This window comes from Sphaerodactylus townsendi, linkage group LG07 (assembly GCF_021028975.2).
Source record: "Sphaerodactylus townsendi isolate TG3544 linkage group LG07, MPM_Stown_v2.3, whole genome shotgun sequence".
Classification (NCBI taxonomy): domain Eukaryota; kingdom Metazoa; phylum Chordata; class Lepidosauria; order Squamata; family Sphaerodactylidae; genus Sphaerodactylus; species Sphaerodactylus townsendi.
Window position 1 is genome coordinate 106,724,251 of NC_059431.1, and position 17,199 is coordinate 106,741,449.

The following is a 17,199-nucleotide window of genomic DNA, read 5'->3' on the forward strand; positions in this document are numbered from 1 at the left end:
AACAGCAATCCCAGGGCAAGCGCGTGCACACTCACACACACATAATAGCGTGGGGAAAAAAACAACCTGGAGGCGAACCAAAGAGAAAACAAGCACACCGGAAGCGAGCCGGGCTGTTTTGACGTGTGGGACAGGCCGCACAGGTCCAGTGTTCCCCACTGCGGTGCGGGCAGCCAGCCTCCGTCCCGGCCGGCTCCGCGCGCCCAGGCGGGAGAGTTCCGCCGCTGTTTCCAGGCCGATTGGCGGGCTGAGGCGCCACGAGGCCAGCCCGGACGAGGCGTCTGGGCTCGGTGGCTCCTCCCCTTCGCTCGGCTCGCGCCGCCTCCTCCTCCCTCGGGAGCGCCGTTGGGATGGCGGAGGAGGGATGAGGGACCCGGAGCCGCCTCAGCAGCGGCGGCGGCAAGGCCGAGCGACTCACTGACCGACCGACCGACCGAGACTCGCAGCCGCCTCCGGGGAAGAGCAAGGAACCCCCCATAAAGAAAGCCTCGTCTCCCCCCCCCTCCCCCTTCCTCCCGGGCTCCGTCTTCGCCTCCCCCGCTGCTCCTGCCGCCGTTGCCGTCGCCCTGGGGCCGGGCGGGCGACCGGGGAGCCGCGGCGCTTGGATGCCTGGAGCCCGCGGCAGAGACCCAGCCCCGAGCCCGCCATGGGCTGCTGCGGGAGCGCCGCCTCGCAGGTGAGATGGACGGGGTCCGGGGGGGGGGAGGGGGGCAGAAAGAGGTGAGGATGGGACACCCCCCCCCTTTCAGGGGAGGCTGTATTAATATGTTAAATAAAATAGGAGTCTCCTGGCACCGATATGCGGTCTTGTTGAGGTGTTGACGGAGATCTGCTTTGCAGGCTTCTCGTTTGGATTCATTCTGTAAAATAACGCCGCCTTTCCTCAATTTCCCCCCCCCCCCCCGCCCGTTTAAAAGCTTCCTATTTTTAAGTATTTGCTGTGCCTCGGCTATTCCCCCCCTCCCCCTCTTTTTTGCACCAGTTGTACCCTTGCAGTCTTCTCCTCCACATTTTGTATTTACTTGGATATTTTAAACCCCCTCTGTCCTGGTTGCTTTAAACTTGGCTGGATTTTTTAAAAGCCAAGTGACACCCCCCCCCCCATTACCTGCTCTCCCACCCCCACCCCCATGGTGTCCTGGATTCAGCCAGGCTCCCACCACCATTTCTGCAATTGCTTAAGTGTTTCAGCTCTGATCATGTTTTTTTCTTTTTTTAAAAAGGCTGCATTGTCCACTTAAAAAGTGGTATCAAGAGCTTGGTGTGAAACTGATAAAAGCGTGTCTTAGAACAACATGGCAGAACTGAACACAATGCACTTTTGAAAACCACTGCCTTCTGCCTCTGCTTATCTGTTGCGAACCACTGACCCCTCTTTGCCTTTTGTCAGTGCCGACCTGCTGACTTCTGTCCCCTGTTCTTGTTCTGATTTTTTCCTTGTTGTTCTGATGCCTTCCCTGTACCTGTGTCTGACATTTTCTTCTGTCCCAGTCCTTGCCTGCTCTGCTTCATTTCCATAACCATGCACCCTTTGGGCTATGGCATGATGCCTGCTGGCATGCTTTGCCATACAGAGAACATGGCACTGAATTTCCTCATTCTGTGCTGGCTGTCACTTACTGGTCTTACAGTGTTCTCACAGCCCTCTTCCATAGTCTTTTGCCTCCCCCTCTGCCCAGCATTAAATGAAACCAGCAGTCCCTCTCATGTTAGTTTTCCACGCTTCACGCATCCTTGATACCCTTTGTTGAGTCAATCTTTGCATGTTCTCCTCTGCTGTTTCCTTTGGTTATGTGCTAATGACCCTTGCCACTGGCAGCATTCTCAGCATTTCCTATTTCGAACTGTAACCTCACCCTCGTCGCGTACATAGTATATTCCCTGTTGCTTGCTTGGCCATCTGATTCTGTACACATCACTGCTTATTACAGTGGTCCACCCTGACTGCTTTCTATCCACAGGTGCCTCTATAAAATCTTGCCCCATATTTACATCCACATTCTTGTGACCATTGTTCATTATGCTTCCTCAAAGGACTTCAGGGTGGCCTATGTGGTGTTGCTGCACTACCTTGATGAGGTAGTTTACACTTGAACATAGTTCCTTTCCCAAGGCAAACCACATTTAAGCACAACGCTTCAGTCATTGCACCATGTTGATTTCATCCAGTGTGTTCTGGGGTTCTTAGGGGTGTGCACTCAATATCTCTTAAGACATATGATCTCTTAAGACATTTTAGTAGTAGTTTTGTCATGTTATTCCTCCTGCAAATGCTTTTCCCCCCATTGCATGTTTGGAGTGGTGCTTATCAGCATTAATAATTGAGGACTATATATAAAGAGGCAGTAATAGCTATTCCAGATGGAGCAGTTTTTAGGTTCTGTTTTTTGTAAATGGGACATTTGCTCTCACAGTTCTCCTGGCTGTATTGTGGTGATGTCCTGCCCCATACCACATTCTCGGGAAAGAATTCAAAGTTTTCATTGTGTAATTATAGGCATGGCTAATTTTTTACATCCATATTTGGAATGCTGTCTGTCTTTTGTGTGTCTGTGTGAGGTAAAAATCAATTTGTCCTTTTATTGTTCTATGTCTCTCCTACCATTCGTATCCATCTATTTCTCTCTAGAATGGTTTCTTGCACCTGGATCCAGGGAGAGGCTTCAGTAACCAAAGATGGAATTGATAAAGTAGCAGCTTTAAATCTGTGTTGTAATTTGATTGCTGTTGGACTGTTTCTGGAATGCAGTAACTGTAACTGGTATTCATCCCATATGACAGTGGTTCCCAACCTGCGTTACATAGCAGAATGTTTGGGGGTATGCAAAAGCAATTATGTAATGTGCTTGATAATATGGGGGTACAATTTTAGGGAAATGGGTTGCCCAGGTGCACACAAGTGAAAAAAGGTTGGAAACCACTGCCGTAGGGCCACAGTGATGCTAGAAGTTAGGCTGAACAGGGCATACAATGCAGCAATTTCATGACTGCTTTTCTGATGTCTGTATTGATCCATTCCATATTTGATTGTGAGTGTTGTTTGACAGGATAAGATTTCCTGAAGTGTTCTGGAATTTGAATGTCTTGCTGCATAGATTTTCCTTTCTGAAACATGCTTAGAGGGACTTGGTTATAACCATGTTGCCTGTTGATCATTCTTTTCTCTCTTCCCCCTCCTAATTTTATTGGCTCCTTATTTGCCATGGTTATATTGCTCTCTTGCTAGAGGTAAGGCACACACAACTCTGCCTACTTCTCCAATAGTAGCTTAGACCTTCCCATTTTAACAACTGAATAAATAATGCATTTAAAAACTGGTATGTCTGTTCTCCGCTGGCTATTGTGTCAACAGCCCAGAAGACTTATTTTGCATAATCTCAGTTAGTGTTATATTTTTTTCTTTCTCCCTGTATCATGTGGTTTGATTCACTCTGTTGGGCCATCTGCTTGGTTGGCACAGTTTCACAGTGTGCCTTGTCAGAGACTGTATGCCTGTGATTTGGATTGTGTGTCAATTGGAAAGACTGGATGATCCTGCCTTGTGGTAGTGGAAGGAATAGGACCACTAGATGACTTTTCGCTTCCCTTGTCCTCTGTGTTGTTGTATTTACACCTACATTTTGGTCACTTGGAAGAGTAGCCATGGTTTAGTAATTACATTTTATCAGTTATCATCTGGGATCATCTTTAATACTGACCATTACAATATTTATCTCTATTCTTTCTCTCCTCCTCCATTTCTTCACATTTGGCTACATAAATTCCTTTGTAAAAATTTCAGTACATCTCTACTGCTTTTAAGGAAGTAGCTTCCCACAATTCTAGCTTTCAAATATATGTTTTGCATTTAAGCTTTGCCTTTCAACCACAAACCCTGTTCCTTCATTTCACCAGAGAAATTTGGCTAATTTGTTGACATCAAAGTTATTTAAATCTCCCTTGTATATATAACTTCCCCTTCTTTCATGTTCAGTGGGTATAGTTTCTGGGGTATATTAATTTCCCCAGGAACCAGTTGGGGAATTTGATTTTTACCAATCTTGGTTTTAACTGGGAAGGGGCGGCGGGGAAGAAAAATGAAAGACAAAAGATACCTACCCAATAAACCATGTCTATTAAAATGCCAATTGAAATTCCATTGCATAAGAACATAAGAAAGAGCCTGCTGGATCAGACCGAAGTCCATCTAGTCCAGCACTCTGCTACTCGCAGTGGCCCACCAGATGCCTTTGGGAGCTCACATGCAGAATGTGAAAGCAATGGCCTTCTGCTATAGCTGCTGCTCCGGAGCACCTGGTCTGCTAAGGCATTTGCAATCTCAGCTCAAGAAGGATCAAGATTGGTAGCCATAGATCGACTTCTCCATAAATATGTCCAAGCCTCTTTTAAAGCTGTCCAGGTTAGTGGCCATGGATAGCTTTTAAAGCTATCCAGAATGTGGCAAGTCCACATAAGCTTCTTCTTAGATCTTCAAGGTTAGAGCTGTGTGGAAGAAATTATCCATATGGTCTAAGTCATATGTTTTTTAAGCTGTGTTTCCAAGAAGACTAAGGAAACTGCAGACTCACAAAAAAAAAAAGACTTCCCAGAAGGGTGTGTATAACCACAACAGATAACCCCTTGTAATAAGCAGACTGGCTGTGCTGTTATAGAATGTAACTTCAGTATTTGTGGTGAAAGGATAATACTCCAAAAGAACCCCTAGCCAGTGCCACAAGAAGGAAGGAATGAGTGTGAGAGACTACATTTCATAATTCCATGAAACTATCAAGAGTTCTTTGTCAAACAAAGGAAAGTTGGAAGTGTTTTTGGGGGGGGGGGGTTGAGCGTGGGAATCCTGAAAACCATGGCTTTGATATATGTCTTACTACAGGCATAACCTAGTCCTTCCTCAAGAACACATTAAATGACAGCCCATGAATGTGTGTAGATAACATAGAAATGTAAGTATATATTTTCAGATTAGCATTCATTGCGCAGTTTTAGTGTTTTGTCTAATGCATTCGAGACTTTAGCTTATGTGACCGCAGTTCAAAAGTTAACTCTTTAGTTGTGACAAGGTAATTGAAGATGTTAGTGGCTTCAAATGCCACACAACTTGCAATTTTTTTGGTGCAGATTTCCAAACTCTGTAAGGCTGCATCTGTGGATCAGCTTCCCTTATGCATGATCAATGATGGAGCTGTAGCAGCAGTTCCAAAGTTGTTGGGATTTCAATTAGTGTTGAATCATCAGGGCTAATGTGGGACTGTTGGTGGCTATGGCCAAATCCAGACTTCCCACAGAGAAGCTTGAAGCGCTGGTCTCCTTGGGTGGTGTTGATTTTTGAATTTTCTGAAAGCCACTAGATGCTTGCCTCTGCTGGCTGGTTAAAGCCTGCTGGAGCAAGTGGGAGGTCTACTAATTAAGGTAATTGTACTTTTTTTCACAGGGGGTGATTTCCCAGATTTTTAAAAAAGACACTAATTGTCTAGTAATTGAGAAACTTTCATTGGACAAAGGGGCTTGGGCCCATTATCGGCCAGTCTCTAATCTACCTTTTGTGGGGAAAGTAATTATGTAGTAGTAGAACAACTCCAAGTCTTTCTGCATGGCTCACCTGCCTTTGACATTTTGCAGTGGCTATGCAGACCTGGCTATGGCAGGAGACAGCTGTAGTTGCTCTGGAGGATATTCTTTTTCAACTGGACAGAGGCTGTGCTTCTTAGTTCTGCCAGATTTATCAGAACAATAGGCCATTGGCATCTTAAAGTCTCATTGGGTTCTGTTTCATTTTGCAACAACAAACACAATTACTTCTTTGCAATCTGCATGGATTTATCAGCTGCTATCAATACTGTCGACTGTGCTATTCCTTTGAAATGCCCATAGCATGACATTGGTATTAGAGAGGAGGCATTAAAATAGTTCTGGTCTTTTAAAATCTAACCGCATGCAGAAAGAGACCATTGCTGATGTCAGTTTTGCAATAGTGGAGCTCTCCTATGGCGTTGTACAGGGATCAGTAGTGCTGCTGATGTTATTTAACGACTATGTAAGGCCACTGATCGTCTGAAACTTTGAAGGAGACTGTTCTTGGTATGCAGATGCATTTGGCTATATATCACATTAAATAAGCCTTAAGAAGCAGCTGTCACCAAGACAGGGTCTGGAAGCTGTGGTAGCTGAAGAACATAGTGAAGCATAATCCTGATAAGGCAAAGACAGGGCTGGTTGGGAAGGCTAAGATCTTAGAGGGCTGATGTGGCTCTGTTATTAGACTCTGCTGGGAGCTTGGGAGTTCTGCTGCCCGCACCTCTTTTATTGGTAAATCAAGTAAGCCAGGCGGCAAGAAATGCTTCTCTTCCAGAATGCTTCTCTTCCAGAAATTATTTGACTGCTTGGACGTGGCTGACCTAGCTGTGCTAGCTCAAGCTACAGCAATCTTGGAACTGGACTGTTGTAATGCTCTCTTCACGAGGCTACAATTGGTGCAGAATTCAACCTCACTGGTGGTGGTTTTGAATAAAACCAAGTTTAAAATTGCCGTGATGGCTGCCAACTTGTTTTTGGTACTCTATTCAAGGACCTTCATACCCCTGACAACCTGGTACTCTTATGTGTGCCCACAAGTCAGCTTGGATCACCACACTAAGGATTATGAGTGGTTCTTCTACTTGGTGAGAAATATTTGTACTTTCTCATTAGGCACATCTGTCCTGCGGAATGGGCTTGCCAAGTACGTGAAGGCACTAACATTGCCTGGATTTCGCAGGCTCTGTTAAGTGGAACTTTTTCTGTTCTGCTTCTGGCGGCCTGTGAGCAGAGGCTTTGGTTTGCTCCCTTTTATTTATATTTCTTGATTGTGAGACTGTATTTGTAAGCTGATTTGAGTACGGTTAACCGAGAGAAAAGCAGGATATAAATATTTTAAAATAATTTCATTATCTTTATCCTGTTCCCCACCTGGGGACTCAAAGCGGCTAACAATACCGGGGGTGGAGGGAAAAGGGGGAGAAGGCTTGGTACCAAGCAAATCTTCGCTATCTTGTACCTGACTTTCTAGTCAGATAGAAAATGTACTTTGACTCAAGCCTCTAGGCCTGTCCAGGCCTTGAGTACCTGTGCCCAGAAGGGAGAACAAATTTGGCAAGGTGTTGTTCAGCTGCTGCTAAGCAGAAAGCAATAGAGCAAAATAACTGTTACATTCTTTTATTGTATTTTTCAACATAAACTCAAAATGCTTCACAAATCATCTTCTTGCTAAGGTGATGAGTTAAATATCTCTGTGGTGTTTGGTAAGACAGCAAGTTAAGACACATACTTTGAAAATCCTGAGAATTTTAATTTGGTTGCCCTTGAATGATTATTATCTTATAATGTGAACCCTATTAGAATACATGAAAAGATATGTGTGCAAGTAATTACAGAAGTGGAAGGTTTGCCCCAGGCATGCAGTCTATAGGCTGGCATTTGCAAATATCACATGCTCTCCTTCCACTACTGTTGTGCTGTGCTGCTCAGAAGGAAGACACGCCCTCTTCTTACCTGGCACTGGAGCTGTCTGCAACCACTTCAAATTTAGTGCTTGGACTGCCATGACTTACCTTGTTTCTATCAGTTAGCCGTCATGGATCTGGGCACTCTTGAATATGTTATAGGATGCAGGTGAGGGGAAACTGTCCATGACTTTATTGAAGATGTCCCAAACACAGAGCTGGAAGAAGGAAGAACTCTGTTAAAAAAAATGGAAGTAGAAGTAAACTAAAATGATGAAGAAAAGTTGAAACTGTAAATACCAAATAGAACTGAATGCACAAAGGTAAAGTCACCCACTACAGTTTTCAGTGTACTATTTTAAAGATGTATGTATAAGCAACTTCACGCTTGAATGCTGTGTTTGGGATTGGAGCATCACACATGTACAGTCACTGGGTAACATGGAGCTAACATCTTGTCTTGAATCAGCATATGACCGCTTCCAAATGAAAGTCTGGAATCAGAATGCCAGCATAGTATAATACTTAGTGTGTTGGTCAAGGATAAGGGAGACCTGGGTTATGACCCCCCACTCTGCTGTGGAAGCTTTCTGGGTCACATGCTCTTGGTCTAACCCAGCTCACAATTGTTGTGAGGATAAAATGGAGGAGAGGCAAAGAATGCAAGCCACTTTTGGACTCCATTGGGAAGAAAAATGGAGATATAGAATAAAATACATTTAAAAATACTTTCAGCTTTTCAACTGTTGGAAGAGGAACAAAGGCCCACATGGTTCTGGTGGATTTTCTGGGCTATGTGGCCGTGGTCTGGTGGATCTTGTTCCTAACGTTTTGCCTGCATGTGTGGGAAGTCTGTGTTACTCCTCTGAAGATGCCAGCCACAGATGCAGGCGAAACGTTAGGAACAAGATCCACCAGACCATGGCCACACAGCCCGGAAAACCCACCAGAACCAGTTGAATCCGGCCATGAAAGCCTTTGACAATACAAAGGCCCACATGACCATCAAAAAGGCTGTACAAGGGATCCTGGAAACTTCATGGGGATTACTGTGAGGAAGCGAATTAGGTAAGGTGAAGCAAGAAAAAACTGATAGGATCCATGCCAAAGTTTTGCCAATATTGGCATTCTATTCTCCCATCTTTAGGCCATTCTGCACAGTCTGTAGAAGAAGCCCCGGTTTGCAGTAGTATATATACTTCTCAGAGAATGACAGGTATTGGACACAAGGATTTATGTTACTCGTATGTAGTACAAAAAGCCAGTGCATCAACAGGAGTTTTAATTTAAAGTGGGGAAAGGGATTGTTTGGTTTACTCAGTACTGAGCTTCAAATTCCTTGACTGAAATAGTTGTTCACCCTCTCCGGTGATTATGTGACAAGAGCTCCTGTTCACTGTTGTTTTGTCCTGTCTTGTTGTGGATTATATATAAACTCAGAAACTAGGCCGTTTCTGAACAGAGCCCTGTTATTATCCTTTCCCTCCTTTCCCTCCCTTTAGTTGTATGCTGTTATCTCCAAAGTACTTGTTGCTAATGAAATCTAACTTGCATTAAAGCCAGAAGGATAACTGTAACCCAGAACTTTACAGTTTTCCAGGTGGCTCTTCTAGAATAATTCAATGAATTATTGTGCGGCTTTCTGTGAATTTGTTATTTTAAATTGTTTTCTGATCATGTAATTCCTACTCTGTTTCACAGAGCCCTTCGGGGGTGGGTGGTTTAAAATTTTAATAAATAAATAAATAAATGTAAAAAATTCAGCAACTTTGAAGCAACATTTTTTTGGGGGGGGAATTAATGGGAATTTAGCGGAAAACTGAAAGATATGTAATAGTTTAATGCCAAACCATAAGTCAGTGATGGTGAACCTTTTTGAGACTGAGTGCCCAAATTGCAACCCAGAACCCACTTATTTATTGCAAAGTGCCAACACGGCAATTTAACCTGAATACTGAGGTTTTAGTTTAGAAAAAACAGTTGGCTCCGAGGCGCATGTTACTCAGGAGTAAGCTTGGTGAAGCAACCGTGCAATGCTTCGAATGGATGAATCGTGACCCTAGGAGGGTTTACTCAGAAGCAAGCCCCATTGCCAGCAACCGAGCTTACTCCTAGGTAAAGGATCATGCCCAGGCCAGCCTAGGGGTGTGTGTGTGGAGGTGATTTTCTGCACCCCCCCCCAATGATGAACTCTGTGCATGCGTGCTCACAGAAAGGGCTCTGAGTGCCACCTCTGGCACCCGTGCCATAGGTTCGCCACTGCTGCCATAAGTCATGTTACTGTATTAACTGCATAAAAATGTATTATTTATTTTTGGTAGTGGGGGAAAGAGCTGTCAAGTTGCAGCTTATTTATAGTAGACCTGCAGCTTATTTATAGTAGCAACAGATATCCAGAAGTGGTTTGCCATTGCTTGCCTATTCATTATGACCCTGGACTTCCTTGGTGGTCTCCCGTCCAATTACTAACCAGGCATGACCCTGCTTACCTTCTGAGAGGTGATGAGATCAGGCTAGTCTGGGGCATATAAAATTGTTCCATTTAATACATATATGGAATTTACAAATATAAATTTCTTTGTTTTCTACAATCAAAACTGCAGATTTGCCCAGTACTTTACACAGTGTTGCACATTGCTGTATCATATGCTGCCTTGGTGCATGTCTTAATTTCTGTCATCTGAGAGGTGGAAGGGGGAGTTGAAGGTGGGAAAGAAATTCTCTAGTAAGCAAAAGAGATGATATAGTTTGACAAAAACTGTCACAATAGAACTACAATCATATCTGAATATCAGATTGCAGCTTTTCACTTTGAGACCAGTGAACTCTTCAGTTTATTATCACACATTATAGCATTGTTACTTGTTATTAGAATGATTCATATTTGTACAGTCAACATCCACTTCACATAGGAATTATGGTTCTAATGTTGTAGATTGTGTTACACAAAAAAGCCATACTAACATTTTGAATGAATAAAAACCTTGTCTTGAAAACAAAAATTCATAACAAGTTTTTTTTAGGATTCCCCCAAGTTCCCCAGGTTTTCCACTGAAAAAAGTCCCAGCGCAAATGAAAATATTGTTGTGATATATCACTATGATGCCTTTAGTTGCTTGAAGACAGAAAATGCCTATGTCACAGGCCTTATATTAGAATCCAAGCTTCTGTGTAATATAAAACTGCAGCCACAATGCTCTTTACACTTTATTATCAGATATTGAGAATAACACTGTTTCCTGAATTAAAAAGTTTTTCCAGGATTGTTGGCCTTTATTCAGCATTCTGTACAGCTGCCGATCAGTTTACAGACTTTTCTAACATATTGCTTTTCTAACATATTGCAACCTAGTTATTTGTTTCCCAGTATAAAATGGGTCATGAGTCTTTCAAGAGCTGTGGGTATCTGTGACCTTAAATGCTAGCTCTAAAAGTAGTGAGAACTGCCTCTAGGCTGAACAAGTGATTCATTCAGCTTTGAAAAGTGTGGGAGGATGGCCATCTTCTAAGAATTGCCCCAAATTCTCCAGTAGGAAAGTGGAATTACGATTCTCCCCTGAGCAGGAGGACATCTTGATTTTTGGGTGATTCCCACTGCATTCCTAGAATGGTAGGATCTGATCTTCAGCTTCCTGTTCCTGTGGGAGTCATACCCCCTCCTTCTCAGTTTTGGTACTCCGAAGAGCAGTAATTGTAGTAACAGTAAGAAAGCAAATTTAACCAGAAGGAAAAGGGGGGAAAAAGGAACACTCCCTCCTTCGGGAATCCTGATACAACAGGAGAAGCAACACCTAATAGAAGCTGAACTCCGAAGAAAATTCTAATAGAAGTACTTTTAAAGGGTCTATTTATTGCTCTGGTTAATTTGGGTAAATTTTAACTCCCAGTGCATTTTTTAAAAGATTTCCAATTTTTCTGCCAATTTAGGGGCACTCACACACATGCACTTTGTGCGAAATAGCAAAATTTACTTGCAAACAGTTGTGAAAGTGGATTGAAAATGCATTATTCTGCATGTGCGAAAGTGCCTTGGGTCTTTCTAAAAGGCTATAGAAGGAACTATCTTGTCTGTTCATTATCTTCAAATCAATCTCTAGATTTGGGCATGCAGAGAATTCGGTATAATCACTGTGGCATCTACTGCCCTCTTTTGAAAATCCACAAGTGCCATCAAGTTCTACAAAGTTGGGGACATGAGAACTGAGAAGTATACTCTACTATTCTTTGCATGGATTTTAAAGGACATTTGAAAACTACTAGCAAATAAAGAATTCAAACCCACATTCCAACTTTTATGTGCAAATATATTTGGATGAACATTGAACGCACAAGCTCCTTCTGAGCACTGAACCATGTTCAGAACTTTTAGCAGAATCACTTGCAAATGGTAAAGATTGTCTTTTTGTGATGGAAAATACAGGAATTGTAAATCAACTGCCCCAAAAGGTAGCACAGATTTTTAGGATGCATACCGAACTCTCTGATCTCCAAGACATCCTGGCTTTCAGTTTCTCACAGTCATAGTGGTATTGGTCCTTGATCATGTTAAGATTACCTGAATTGTGATTTTTTTTTTTAGTGCTCTGAATTCTACTAAAGTGCTTCTTTGTAATGTACCTGAATCTGACAGGCCAAATTTATCATACCTACAGCTGAATGTTCTAACCTGGTGAGAATAAAATAATGTGATCAAGTCAGCAAGGAACCTGACAAGCAGGTGGTGTATGCAGGCACATCATGTTCATGACATTGACAGATTTGCAAAGAATCACACCTAGGAAACATGTTTTCCCAGACTCATTACCAACGTTAATAGTGGAAGGTCATAGTTGAAACATGTTATTGAAATGACCAGGCATTTCCAAAAGTAGTGTAAAGAGCTGGGAATGAATGAATTAATGGATGTGATGTTGCTGTATTACTGGTAAGCTCAAGGCTTGTGTGCTTGAGAAAAACAGAATAGCTTTTTAGTTTCCTGTCTTTAATGTTATAGCCTGAGCTACTTAAAATATTGGCGGTTCAATGTCTCTTTGTTGGGTGTCTCTTTGTACTCCAGGATACGTAACATAAAGTTGGCTCACCTTTATTGCCTAACAGTTCTGTGTTCTTCAGAAGTACTGCTTCAGGGCACTACTTGTCTGATTAACTTCAGAAAAAAGAATTAAATAATGGCATTCTTGAATCAACACTAGAGTGATCTAAACAGTGAGAAGTAGTACATGAGTCTTTTTGTGGGAAAACATTGACAGGTAAACATCTGGATGTTCAGTCCAAATACATTTTCATTTTCTGCAAGTCCCTGTTCCAAGAAAATAGCCTTGTACTGTGTCCTTGAGTAATGCAGAGTGCATATCAATGTTGGTGAGTATGGCAGACAGGCAGCTGTCTTGCGTTTGAAGGGAAAATCAGCCCCTCAGATGAGCCTGTAGGAGTGCTGCCTCTTTGAGAAGGGGGTTGAGATGTTGGAGTGAACACAGAAGAAGGGAGAGATGAATTCTGTCTCAGGGAGAGAGCAGGGACAGCTCAGGTCTGGCTCACGAAAAAGAGCAGAAAGAGTGAAGGGTAGTATGGCAGAGTGGTGTAGGTCCATTGAGAGTGCTCAGTTGTTAGGTCTCTCTCTGATGATGAGTAGATCTTGTACAATTTAATCTGTCTCTGGGAAAAAGGGCAGGCTGGGGTGGGTAGAATCCTGTGTGTGTGAGAGAGAGGAGCCAACCTTATCACCAGTTAATAAAAGTATGTACCTGAAAGCATCGGAGAAAAGTCTTTAACTACTCTCTGAAGTCATAACTGGTTGAATTTTTTGTAGTCCTCAGCCAGGTTTCTACTTTGTTTACCTGGAGACCCTGTGCTGCTGGTTTGTTTGTTTTTTATCAGCCTGTAAATAAATAAATCTTAGTTATGTATTAATCCAGCCTCAGTGATCTCAATATTTCCTTGTGCACCACAAAACTTCTTACCTCACAGCAGCAAAACCGAAGCCTTTACACTTGCTACCTGTAGAATACCTGGAAATTGCTGGGAAGGTTTATAGTTCAAAATGAACCTAGATTATGCAGAATTGGAGAAGAAACTAATATTAAAATGGTATACAACACCGAAACAGTTGGCATATGTGATAAATGTACTCAGCCCGAAATGTTGGCATTGTGGGGATAAAAAATGAAACTTACACCCAAATGTGGTTAGAATGTCCAGAGGTAAAACACCTGTGGGAGAATGTTACAATGTATATGGAAATATATGTGAATGTAAAAATAAAGATAAACATAGATCTAATATTTATAGGCATACTGGATTATACAATAATAGAACAAAGAAAGAGAATGCTATTTAAACTTATGATCAGAGCGGCCCATGCAGTAATAGCATTAGGGTGGATGGACAAAAGAATCTGGACAATACAGAAATGGTTGGAATATATATGGGAACAAATACAATTAGAAATTTGTTACATAATGTCAAGAAACCAAATATGGCAAGAAAAACAAAATGATGTGAAGTGGATCTGGACTGAATTCAAAGACTGGTTAAATGAAATTGGAATCACAGAAGAAAACTAGAAAAGAAGATTAGAAAGAACGGACCTGCTGCTGCACATTTAAAGAAGAAAAGAAGAAGGGGAGAGGGGCGGAAAAGGGGGAGGATGAAAACATAAAGATGTATAACATAAATCTGTGACAATCCAAAATATCAATTAAAATTTATTTTTAAAAAATGAATCTAGATTGCAAAAATCTTAGGAGGCTTTGTGCGTCCTCTCAGTAGGAAAAAAAGGCTTGAGTTTTAAATTGTCATAGATGTGAATGCTACAGAGAAGAAAGTGCATAGCCATTGAAAAACTATGAACATGAATAGTTGACTAATTAGGTGTAGGGGTGATGGGAGAAAAGAGGAGAAGCAACCTCACTTTTTGGTCATTCCCATATGAAGAAGTATAGGAAAAGATTCCTTTTTTAAAATTGCCAACAGGCATGTAGTAATGTATAAAGGAAAGTTGTTTGTCACACTTTTATTTATTTTACTTAAATTTATAATCTGCCTTTTTCTCTGACACTTCAAGGTGAAGGTTTATTTATTTGATTGGATGAGATAGCTAATAAATCTACTAGGACTGGGATTGTGAAAGTCTGAAACAAGCATAGAATATTAGATGTGATACAGAAATACAGATAGAATGTGGAAAGTGATCTAACAGTAGAAAATAACATCGTGACAATAAAGTAATACCCATAGCAAACAGATAATATGTCCTGTATGCAGTAGTTCGGTCCGCAGTTCCTTTCATAATACAGGTGTTTGTTTTTTTTGCATCCTTGAGTTTTACATAAGCATACTCCGTGTGCCAGTTGCAGCATTTATGTGCTGTTAATATTAGTAGTACACTTTCCCAGTACAAAATATGGTCAGTTTGTTGTTTGGGGGAATATAGTACCCAAGCAACTGATGCATAATGGCAAGTTGAAATTATAAGTCTAACAAGGGACATTTCCTGCCATGAAAACTGTTAGTCTAGGAAAGCCTCTAGTCCTAAGTGTGTGTCCTCACTACTCTCTCCTTAGAAGGAGGAATGCCAGGGGTCCAGAAGCGTTTTGAGTTTATAGAATCTGTATTCACTTTATAAGTTGACAGACCCTCTTCTGTGACAGGCAGATTGGAGCATTTATTGCAAGTTGCCTCTAACGAAGAGGAAAGGCAGAATATAAATGTTTTAATAAATAAAGCATAGCTATTCAAGTAAGAAAATAATCCTTCATTTATTTCTCAAATAATTTTTTGTGTTGTCAAGTCATAGCTGACCTATGGCAACTCTGTGGGTAAGAGATGTTCAGAGGTGGTTTGCCATTGCCTGCCTCTGTGTTGCATCCCCAGATTTCATTAGTGGTCTCCCATCCAAATGTGATTATTATTTATTTACTTAATGTATATTCCGTCTTTCTCCCCAATGGGAACCCACACTGGCTTACATAATTCTCCTGTCCTCTGTTTTATTTTCACAACAACTCTGAGAGGTAGGGTAGGTAGGGTAGGGTAGGTTGAGAATATATGGCTGGCCACTGGATTCACCCAACAGGTTTCCATGGCAGAATGGGGATTAGAACCAGAGTTTCCTTGATACTGGTCTGACACTTTAATCACTATACCCTCTTGGGGAGGGTTTTTAAACAATGGGTTTTCGCTGGACGCTGTTTTATTGCATTAACCGCTGTTTTTAAAGGGATTTCAGCTATTTTATTTATTAACTAGTGGAGCTTATGTAATTTGTACTTTATCTATCTTTGTTTGGTTCTTGTTTCCCTTGTTCTGATTGTATTTTTGGTGAATTATATGTTGTACACCGCCCGGAGCCCTTTGGGAATAGGGCGGTATATAAAACCAAATAATAAATAAATAAATATACCATTCTGGCTTTCAAACCAGGGCCAACCCTGCTTAGCTTTGAAGAAGTGTAGATTGGGTGAACAGTCTAATTCAGTCACAATAGAACTAGTACTATATTTGTTAGCTAAATGTTAGAAAGTTGAAATAATTACTCTCTTAGCGTATTATCATATAAGGAAATGTAAACAATATTAGTTGCATTTAACTGTTCTATTAAAATATGTCTACCGCGTGCACTGAAGTTATTGTTTGCTAATGTAGTTTATCATCTATAACAAATGGTATCATGCATTTAGAGGGAGTAAAGCTATCTAAAAGTATTTTACTCTTTCAAAAGAAGAAAACATAGTGGATTTTTTTCAGTTCTTCAAATTTCCATTGTTCTATTTTAAAAATCCTCAGTCAAGGGAGGAGACTGAAAAAAATCCTTGTGAGGGAAAAACCTTTTCTTTTCCTCCTGAATATTTCTATAGTTTTTCTTAGGCGTTTACACTTCTAGTCAAAATCTGTATCACTGTTAGAATGTGGCCCCAGTTGCCTCAAACCACAAAACTGCCCAAAGTTTTGCATTTCTGTTGTTTAGCTTTGACTGTGGAAATCAAACTTGGCGAGTATTCTCCTTGGTCTGCAGTTAAGATCTATGCATTGCAATTGCGAGCATGGACTTTTTTTTCCCCAATGGAAAGCATGCATTTTTTCTTCACATCAGTCCGTCTTGTGTGCCAAATTAATTTGCTTCTTTGGAAGATGGTTTCAGTTGCTTGTACAGTAAGTAGTGGACTCTGAAGCATCTATTCTCGGTGGAAAAAGGTGTAGATACAAAATAAGTAAATACATTTATGGTCCCAAACCCCACTATTCATATTTTTTAATTCTGATGTTAGATAGTAGTAATGTTAAACTTCAGCTGTCAGCTTGGAAAGTGAGGTATAGTAGATAGATAAGGAGTACTGTGACGGAGGGAGACAACCTTCTTAACAGAGGGAAGATTTAATATTGCTGTGCAGTTATTTCTTCTTCAAATGTGAACACTGCTAGAAAAGCCCAAGGGAAATTATTTCAGAAAATATTATTGTAGGAGGCAATTCTAGCATGAAAATTTATTAATTTATATTGTATCTTAGTGTTACTCCATATTCACCATGTAACAATTTTAATGTTAAACCTTTATTTATTTACAAGCCCTTACATGGACTGCCAAAGTGATGAACAGTTTAAAACAGATGGATTCCGCATAACTTAAATATCTTTAGGATGTTATAATGTCTTTAGGATGTTATAAAAAGATCTGTTTTGGCATTGTGTGTTCCCACAGCAAAGCAGAACACAGGCGTTGCCG

The 17,199-nt window shown here is 41.2% G+C and overlaps 1 protein-coding gene across 1 annotated transcript in view; it reads left to right on the plus strand.

Annotated features, from left to right (window-relative positions):
* The first annotated feature begins 200 nt into the window (after positions 1-200).
* SLC44A1 (solute carrier family 44 member 1) overlaps positions 201-17,199 on the plus strand; it is a 98,985-nt gene continuing 81,986 nt past the window's right edge. The window contains 1 exon segment of the mRNA XM_048503700.1: positions 201-676. Coding sequence (XP_048359657.1) covers positions 647-676 — 30 coding nt within the window. The 5' untranslated portion in view covers positions 201-646.